At 44.1% G+C, this 10013-nt stretch overlaps 1 protein-coding gene across 1 annotated transcript; it reads right to left on the bottom strand.

The window, feature by feature from the left end:
- Nucleotides 1-678: 678 nt before the first annotated feature.
- Nucleotides 679-10013, bottom strand: LOC308579774 (E3 ubiquitin-protein ligase TRIM7-like; the record flags this gene model as incomplete). Its single annotated transcript, XM_081180707.1, has 7 exons — nt 679-1656; nt 2463-2498; nt 2785-2903; nt 4500-4522; nt 6219-6449; nt 8234-8329; nt 9597-10013. 7 exons carry the CDS (start codon nt 10011-10013, stop codon nt 1142-1144), a joined length of 1437 nt encoding a protein of 478 aa, XP_081036833.1. The 3' UTR covers nt 679-1141.

The following is a 10013-nucleotide window of genomic DNA, read 5'->3' as shown; positions in this document are numbered from 1 at the left end:
CAGCAATGTCCTGAAATCACAATTAACATGCTTGGGAAATGCTCATAATTGTATGGTGACCTTACAAGTTGCTATTGACCTGCTTGCTGATGCTCTCAAGGAACTCGTAACAGGTTTGTGAGACTCAACCTGCCCTTGCAGAAGTCATGCTGGTTCCTGGTTTGGCGAGGCTTGTTCTTCTATATCAGGGTTTCCCAAACTTGGTTCTCTGTTTTGGACTACAATTCCCATCATCCCTGCCCACTGGTCCTGCTAGCTTTGGATGATGGGAGTTGTGGTCCAAAAACAGCTGAAGACCCAAGTTTGGAAAACACTGTTCTATAGACGTGGCTATTTTAATCTTTAACAATACTTTCCACCAGATTCCCTGGGACAGCTGTTAATCAAACCGACCTGTAATTTCAAAGATTCCCCCAGATCTATTGCTAAAAATTGGTGCTACGTTAGCTGCTTTCCGGGCTGCAACCCTTATCACCCCAGATTTTCATTAACACTAATAAATTTTACTATATTACTCCACACCATTTTATTTTAGCATGGCTTGGCTGTATTTTGAAGCAAGACACTTTAAGTACATCTATTTCGGAAAATAAGAATACTATTTTATTATAAAGAGCTAAACATACCTACAGACTGCTTTTACAGTCTAAAGAAATCAAAAGAACCCATTAATACAAGTACACAAGATGGACATGTGTGCCAAAAACATGTCTTGACTGAATTCTAATTTCTTTTTTTAGAATACAGTGATACTTTTGCTGAACAAACTGCCGATTTTCTTTAAGGGAAAAAGTGCTATAAAATGAAATATTGTCCACTTTCACAATGATCACAATAGTTCAATCACAACCCCACCCCCAAATAAACTTACCCTGTAGGATGGCATTTATGGCATATAGGTAGCATTGACATGTCTGAAGTGGTAAATCAATTTTGGGGGGCCATGGAGAGAAGGAATCCATATTAGGGAATAATATCATTTTGTACCTTCTAGGCATTCACCTGTCATTCAAATGCGCTGAGAGTGTTTTCCCCAGGTCTTTCCAAAACTCCCAGTTGCTGCCCCCCTGCCCCCAAATAACCACCCAGCAGGCAGAAGTGCAATATTTTTCTTCTGACCTCCTGCACTATTTTGGCTGTTCTATGAAGAGAGCCTGAGATGGGCTCTTTCCTGCAGCCAGAAGAAGGGGAGAAGGTCTTCTCCGGAGAAGGAACCCCCTGCAAAGGCAAGAAGGGCGATTCCTCTGTCGACGTCAAAAAAGGCAACTCGCTGCCCAGTGTAGTTCAGAGTCACTCGGATCCTTCTGAGCTCACCGCTGGGGTGCAGGTGATAAGGATTATCACTGAGGGCCCTGTACTGACCCCTCCACTTCCCCATAGCCCAGACCCCTTCCTGGGGAGTGAAGTTGAACATGCCCTTTCTCCTCACAGATTTCCGGGCCACCCCCAGAGCCCATTCTTCCTCATTCCCTACAGTAACCTCCCAACTATATCGGCCTTCTGTGAACGCCTCTCTTCCCAGCACCACCGTGAGCTGGCTGAATCTCTTTGGGTTGTCGGGCACCTCTTCACACATATCTCCGCACGTCACACTCAGGCGATCCGCAGACAGAATGAGCTGGGGGTGAGCTGTCTCTGGATCCAGAGTCACTTTTGCTATTGGAGGGTTTTTTTGTGGGGAGGGGGAACAAACAGAAGAGAACAGGGATCATAATCCAGTTGTTGCCATGTGATGCATTTTAATGTTTTCTATACAGTGGTACCTCGGGTTAAGAACTTAATTCGTTCTGGGGGTCTGTTCTTAACCTGAAAGTGTTCTTAACCTGAAGCACCACTTTAGCTAATGGGGCTTCCTGCCACCGCCACGTGATTTCTGTTGTCATCCTGAAGCAAAGTTCTTAACCTGAGGTACTATTTCTGGGTTAGTGGAGTCTGTAACCTGAAGCGTCTGTAACCCGAGGTACCACTGTACAGTCGTACCTTGGAAGTTGAACAGAATCCATTCTGGAAGTCCGTTCAACTTCTGAAAATGTTCAGAAACCAAGGCATGGCTTCCTGCATTCAATCAGAAGCCACGTTGGACATTCGGGTTCCAAAGAAAGTTCGCAAACCAAAACACTCACTTCCGGATTGGCAGCATTCAGGAGCCAAAACATGCGAGTACCAAGGCATTTGACAACCAAGGTACAACTGTATTGTAAACCACACAATCCTCAGATGAAGGGCCGTACAGAAACTTAATAAAATATAAATATTTAAGAATCCGTTGGACGAAGGATCAGTAAACATCCTGAGCTTCAAAACTGTCTTGGGAAACTGTCTTGTCACCCTAAAAATCAGACACCACGTTGAAGATAAGGATGCGCCTCTTTCTTCCAGACTTTGCCCACATTTGAACGAGAAGAGAATCAGAACCCTGAGAAGGCTTGATATCCAGATCTTTATCAGACCTCTCTGCTTACCTTTCTTCAGATATTTCAGATCAGATGTTAGGGCATCTGGGGAAGGAAAAGGAAGAGCGATTCAGCAGCACACTGGTATGGTTTCTACAGTGTCCGGAAAGATGAACTGAAGAGTAACTTCAAAACAATTCCGAAGAACAAAATGATGGGCTGAGGTTGCAGGAGGAATGTTGAGCAGAGCCCATTCCACTAATGAACAATAACAGCTTTCTCAATTGTCCTGTCCCCGGCAACATTACAAAGGACTTTGCTCCTCGCCACACACTCAGATCTGGACCAAAATCACAGCCGGACCAAAATCCTTGCAACCATTCTTCCTTACCTTTGAATTCCTGTATGACGCCTTCCAGAAATGGGTTCATATCACTGAATTCCCACGCCCTCCAGTTTAATGCAGGAGAAAAAACCACCGGTGTCTTAATCACCTCTCTCTCCTCAAACCTTAAAACAAAACAAAAGAATCCTAACAGCTCTCCATCTGGTCCAAAGTCCTAGATTGCACTGAACAAAAATAAATGGAAGGAAGAGGTATGGCCACTATATTAAAGTTCTTGCTTTAATGGCCTAACTCTGTACAGTGGTACCTCAGGTTAAGTACTTAATTCGTTCCGGAGGTCCGTACTTAACCTGAAACTGTTCTTAACCTGAAGCACCACTTTAGCTAATGGGGCCTCCTGCTGCCGCCACGCCGCCGGAGCATGATTTCTGTTCTCATCCTGAAGCAAAATTCTTAACCTGAAGCACTATTTCTGGGTTAGCGGAGTCTGTAACCCGAAGTGTATGTAACCAGAGGTACCACAGTATAACAGACCTTCTGATGTTTGGTATCCCTAACTAATCCCTATTTTGATGACATTTTACTTAGCCAAGTGGAGGCCTCTCAGCTCCTTGTCAGAACTAGGGCTGGGTGATATTTGGTTTTCATCTTTGTGAAATATCACCAGCTAAACATCGTGATAAAGTGGTACCTCGGGTTACATACGCTTCAGGTTACAGACTCGGCTAACCCAGAAATAGTGCTTCAGGTTAAGAACTTTGCTTCAGGATAAGAACAGAAATCTTGTTCTGGAGGCGCAGCAGCAGCATGAGGCCCCATTAGCTAAAGTGGTCTTCAGGTTAAGAACGGACCTCCAGAACGAATTAAGTACTTAACCTGAGGTACCACTGTATACTGATATATCGCAATGTCTGAACAGTTTCCCCCACATTGTGATTTTTGCGTAGCACACACACACACACACACACACAAGGAGAGGGGGGGGGGAGAGATCATGATTTGCAATATATTGCCAGATCAAAAACTATGAAACTGATAGCATGATATGGACTTCAAATGGTTTGGGATGATATTTCGACATATTGCCCAGACCTAGTCAGAGCTTCGCCAGAGGTCAGTTTAAAACCACACAAAAATCCCAGGCAGGGGAAAGAGTGACAACAGCCACATCAGAGAGAGTTACCAGAAATTCTGTGTTGGATATGGAAGGCCACTGAAATATACTCGGAGTCGAGAGTGGATTTCATGCTCTTTATTCAGCTCATAGTAGTGAGGAGGAATGAAAGTTCCCCCTAATATCTGCTTTATATACATTATTTACACAATGGGCTGCACGTGATTGGCTAATTCCGGAATTCTCCTGTAGGCCAATCAGGTTGTGGATTCACTTCCATCTGGAGCTGGATTGGGTGGCTCCTGCAGACCAATCATACTGCTGCATTGTTCTAGGACCAATCAGACTGCTGCATTTTGGATCCTATTCAACTCAGTACATAACAGCCACCATGTGATAATGGAAGACATTAAAACTGCCATAGCAGCAAAAGATACAAATGGATGTAACAGACAGTAAGGAGCACTGCTAAAACCAGTGATTTTTGGAATGAAAACAGGGCAGGTTTCAATTTCAAGACACCCATTTATGCCCGTAAAAAGGCATTAGATGCTTAAGGGCAAACAAACCTCAACACCACCATGTTTTCAACCTGTAGGCATACCATTACCAATGAAACAAAGGGAAATGAGTGAGATCCACTTACGTCTTCAAAAGGCTTCCAATATCCTGCAGCAAAAATGGGGAAAGAAAAGGGAACTTAGTGCCTGCCCCAGACCATACAATCCCCGCCCAACCCCATGCCCCGAAGGGTGAAGTATAAGCACCCGACTAAATAATAATCATAATTTATTATTTATACCCCCGCCCATCTGGCTGGGTTTCCCCAGCCACTCTGGGCAGCTTCCAACAGAATATTAAAATACAATAACCTATTGAACATTTACAGATAGGTAGCCGTGTTGGTCTGCCATAGTCAAAATAAAAAAATTCCTTCCTGTAGCACCTTAAAGACCAACTAAGTTAGTTCTTAGTATAGGCTTTCGTGTGCATGCAGTGTATCTGAAGAAGTGTGCATGCACACGAAAGCTTATACCAAGAACTAACTTAGTTGGTCTTTAAGGTGCTACAGGAAGGAATTTTTTTATTTTGACTATTGAACATTAAAAGCTTCCCTGAACAGGGCTGCCTTCAAATGTCTTCTAAAAGTCTGGTAGTTGTACTTCTCTTTGACATCTGGTGGGAGGGCGTTCCACAGGGCGGGTGCCACTACCAAGAAGGCCCTCTGCCTGGTTCCCTGTAACTTGACTTCTCACAGCGAGGGAACTACCTAAACGCCCTCAGCGCTAGAAATTATGCAGCCCCAGAAGATAACACAACCTCTTAAACGGAAGCAGGAGGGAAGCCCTGATGGATCAGACCAAGGCAAAGGGCAGCCTCCCTCTGGCAACATCAACCTCTGGGAAGCTCAGAAGTGGGGCAGGAATGAGCCATTGGAAGCCATTAGACAACCAACCATGAGCAAAGAGCAGAAAACGTCCGATCCCATTTGCTTTAAGCAGGTGTCTCTACTCTGCGTTAAGATGAATATTTTTTTCCCCAAATACTTTTTATTGCTTTTTTGTAACAAATAAAATAAATACTCTTACATTCAAAAATTTGCATGTCTTCTTATTTTCAATGTGCCTTATTGCGCCCAGACTTCCTTCCATCCCTTCAACGGTTTTCATGTCTCAAATCCTTTCTTACAGTTTCTTATTTACACTCCATCCACATCACAAGATTTACATTAATCCTGATACAGTTTTTAAATTCTTACAATTACTCTGGATATATTCAACAAATTTACTCCAATCCTTCTCAAACTTTGCTTACTTTTGGTTCCAAATCTTATAAGTCAATTTCGCCAGTTCTATGTATTCAAACATTTTTGTCTGCCACTCCATTAAAGTTGGGATTTCTTGGGATTTCCATTTCTGAGCCACTAAGATTCTAGCGGCGGTCGTTGCGTACATGAATAGTTTGTAATCTTCCTTTTTTAATTCATCCCCTGTTATCCCTAGCAAAAATGCTTCTGGTTTCTTAAGATGAATTCATCTCATGTTTTTCCTGCTCCCGACTGCTACAGCCTTGGCTGCCACCCTACATAGCCAGAGGCACACAATGATTTGGAGCCAGCCTTGTACCGCAAAGGGATCTGGCCTGCTTGGTTTTTTAGAATGAATTGATTTTAGAATGTATTTCAATTAATTGGTTGTGATTTTGTGTAAATTGTGTTACTTTTACTGTTGTTAGCCGCTCTGAGCCCGGCTTTGGCTGGAGAGGGCGGGATATAAATAAATTATTATTATTAATTATTATTATTATTATTATTATTATTATTATTATTATTATTATTATTATTATTATTATTTCACAGTCTCACCGGCAGGACTTCACTGGTTGGCCGCTGAAGCCTCTTCTCCATCTCCAGGATGAGAGTTTCAAGGGGTATGAGATCCCTGGAGATCCTGTCCAGGTGCTCCTCCCTTTTCCTTGCAATCTCCTCCTCCAGCTCTTGCATTTTCTCCAGCAGAAGGTCCTCTTCTTCCTCCAAGAACTGGTGCAGACGTCTGAACTCGGCCACCGTCTTTTCTCTCTCTTTCTCTATTTGCCTCTGCCACAGATAAGAGTTGGGTGGGTGAGGTTGGGGGATGAGAGGGGGCAAGGAGGGCATTTTCAGGAATATAGCTAGTCTTCACGGCATCAAGAGATACTAATAAAATAATAATAATAATAATAATAATAATAATTTATTATTTATACCCCGCCCATCTGGCTGGGCTTCCCCAGCCACTCTGGGCGGCTTCCCATTAAATATTAAAATACTGTAATATATCAAACATTAAAAGCTTCCCTAGGAAGGTCCCTTCTGAATTGTCCCAAATATCACATCAGCGTTTTATAGGGGAGGAGTTTCCTGAAGGATAACGGGGCCCACCCTTAAATATTCTCTCTGAATTAACACTTGTTATTGGTGACCAGCCATTTCCAAGGAAACCAGTGGCTCTAAAACTTAAGGCTTATCCTATCAGGACAATAAAATATTGGGGAAAATTTAAATTATATTTGACAGAACATTGAAAACAGTTAAAAACATTAGGATTGAAATGACGCTTGCAATGTGAAAAGAACTATAGGAGAAAATAGAGATGTATAGATATATGGAAGACAATATAATATGCAGTGAAAATTATTATTAGTGGATCCCACAAAAGGGAGGATGGAAGTCAGAGAATCTGAAGAATTCTCTATTTTTGGATTGTGCTTTTCTTTTTTGTGAATGAATTGTAAAACCAATAAAAATTATTATTAAAAAATAAAAATAAAATTTAAACTAAGCCTGGCCCACCCACTTCAATATAATATTCCTAGCCTGTTTACAGCTAAGCTGAATAGACTGGCCTTGAGGAGAATTCAGCTCCCTGGTGATGTTTTGGAAGACCTAGATCCCTGGGGGTGAGGTGCAGAACAAAACTGCAAGGGAAGCTCAGTTTTCATGGGCTTCCTGATCTCTGGCATTGGAGGTCCTGTTCTCTGTCTCTTTCTGACTAATGAGAGTCAGAGTCACTGAGACAACCTGGCTTAAGAAATGGTGGCGCCAGGAGACCAGGTCCTTGTGTCACCTCCAACTTGTCCAAATAACTCGCTGTAGTGCCTTAGGGTCATGTGTTATTGTGTATCCAGTTATTTCAGCAACAAGATTAGGGATTTTGCTGGATCATCAAACAGAGTATTGGGTGGCGCTGTGGGTTAAACCACAGAGCCTAGGACTTGCCAATCAGAAAGTCGGCAGTTCGAATCCCCGCGAGGGGGTGAGTTCCCGTTGTTCGGTCCCTGCTCCTGCCAACCTAGCAGTTCAAAAGCACATCAAAGTGCAAGTAGATAAATAGGTACCGCTCCGGCAGGAAGGTAAACGGCATTTCCGTGCGCTGCTCTGGTTCGCCAGAAGCAGCTTAGTCATACTGGCCACATGACCCAGAAGCTGTACGCCAGCTCCGATGAGCGCCACAACCCCAGAGTCGGTCACGACTGGACCTAATGGTCAGGGGTCCCTTTAACTTTACCTTATAATCTGTTCCAGGAAAAATGGCTCCAGATCCTTTGTATTATTATTATTATTATTATTATTATTATTATTATTATTATTATTTATACCCCGCCCATCTGGCTGGGCTTCCCCAGCCACTCTGGGTGGCTTCCAACCAAATATTAAAATACCGTAATACATCAAACATTAAAAGCTTCCCTAAACAGGGTTGCGTTCAGATGTCTTCTAAAAGTCTGATGGTAGTTGTTCTCTTTGACATCTGGTGGGATGTATTTAATATTCAACTCCCCCCACCCCCAAAAAATATTGCTTCTAGAACTCATTCATTTCCCAGTCCTAGCGATACTGACGATCAGGTGCTGCCTTTCCGTTTCTGTTTCTGTTTTATAGACCAGAAGTGTTTCTCTCTCTTCCTTCAAAGTCACCAAGCAGTTGCCTATCTGTCCCTGGAAGGAAAGGAAAAGGGCTTTCTTGAGTTTTCCATTGCACAAACCCATCAAAACAGTCACATAGAGCAGGTGTGGGGGGACCATTTGCTCTTAGCTTTCATTGTTATTAATAATAATTAGATTTAGATACAGGAGATTATTATTATTATTATTATTATTATTATTATTATTATTATTATTATTATTATTATTTATACCCCGCCCATCTGGCTGAGTTTCCCCAGCCACTCTGGGCAGCTCCCAATCAAGTATTCAAAACAATACAGCGTTAAATGTTAAAAACGTCCCTGAACAGGGCTGCCTTCAGATGCCTTTTAAAGATAGAATAGCTACTTATTTCCTTCACATCTGAAGGGAGGGTGTTCCACAGGGTGGGCACCACTACTGAGAAGGCCCTCTGTCTGGTTCCCTGTAACCTCACTTCTCGCAATGAGGGAACCGCCAGAAGGCCCTCAGCGCTGGACCTCAGTGTCCGGGCTGAACAATGGGGGTGGAGACGCTCCTTCAGGTATACTGGACCGAGGCAGTTTAGGGCTTTAAAGGTCAGCACCAACACTTTGAATTGTGCTCAGAAACGTACTGGGAGCCAATGCAGATCTCTCAGGACTGGTGTTATGTGGTCTCGGCGGCCACTCCCAGTCACCAGTCTAGCTGCCGCAAGATCTCAGGGCGATTCACAACCTTCAGGGGCCAGTGATCCCAACTCCCATTGTCCATGCTTGCTGGAGCTGATGGGAGTTGTAGTTTTATGTATCTGTTTATACATTATCCCACCCTTTTCTCCAGGGTTTTCTCCTCCTCATGTAATCCTCCCAACAAGCCTGTGAAGTAGATTAGGCTGAGAGGCAGTGAGTGGCCCAAGGTCACCCAGTGAGCTTCAAGGCTCAGTGCGAATTTGAACCCGGGTCTCCTACTCTGATACTCTAACCCAGGCATAGGCAAACTCCAGCCCTCCAGATGTTTAAGACTACAATTCCCATCATCCCTAGCTAACAGGACCGGTGGTCAGGGATGATGGGAATTGTAGTCCCAAACATCTGGAGAGCCGGAGTTTGCCTATGCCTGCTCTAACCACTACACCACACTGGCTCTCAGCATCAGGAGGGCATAAGATTCCCCGCACCTGATCTAGAGAGAGAAAGAGAATTGGGTGCCGGCTCCCAAATTGTTATTTGCAATCTCCCAAGTCTTTATGCCACTGAACAGATTTATGAGCAGAATTTGAACCCTGAAGGGGCCACTCCCATCCACCGCTCATTATTACCTTGTATACTTGGACGGCTTCTTCCGCGGAGACCACTCTGTGGCCCCTGTGCTCTTGGGGTCCGGCACAATCTCCGCAGAAGGGGACGCGGTCGTCCTCGCAGAACAGATCCAAGGGATGCTGATGCCTCTGGCATTCCGACCTCCTTTTTCGAGCATCTCTCTCTGCGGAAGCGTCCCAGTCCCTGAGCATCTTAACAAAGTTGGAGATATTTCGGCTCACCTTCAAGTTCCTCGCAACGGTGCTTCTGCACTCGGGGCACCTGGAATCTCTGCCCGGCTCCTCCCAGCATCTCACGATGCACATACGGCAGAAGCAATGCCCACAGTCTAGCACCACCGGGCTGGTATAGTAGCAGAGGCAGATGGGGCAGGTGACCTCTTGCTGAAATGCCTTCCTGCGTTTCTCGTCAGCCAT

Source organism: Podarcis bocagei, assembly GCF_964188305.1.
Source record: "Podarcis bocagei genome assembly, chromosome: 2".
Lineage (NCBI taxonomy): Eukaryota > Metazoa > Chordata > Lepidosauria > Squamata > Lacertidae > Podarcis > Podarcis bocagei.
The sequence above is the reverse complement of the archived record's forward strand: the minus strand, read 5'-3'. Positions and strand labels throughout refer to the sequence as shown.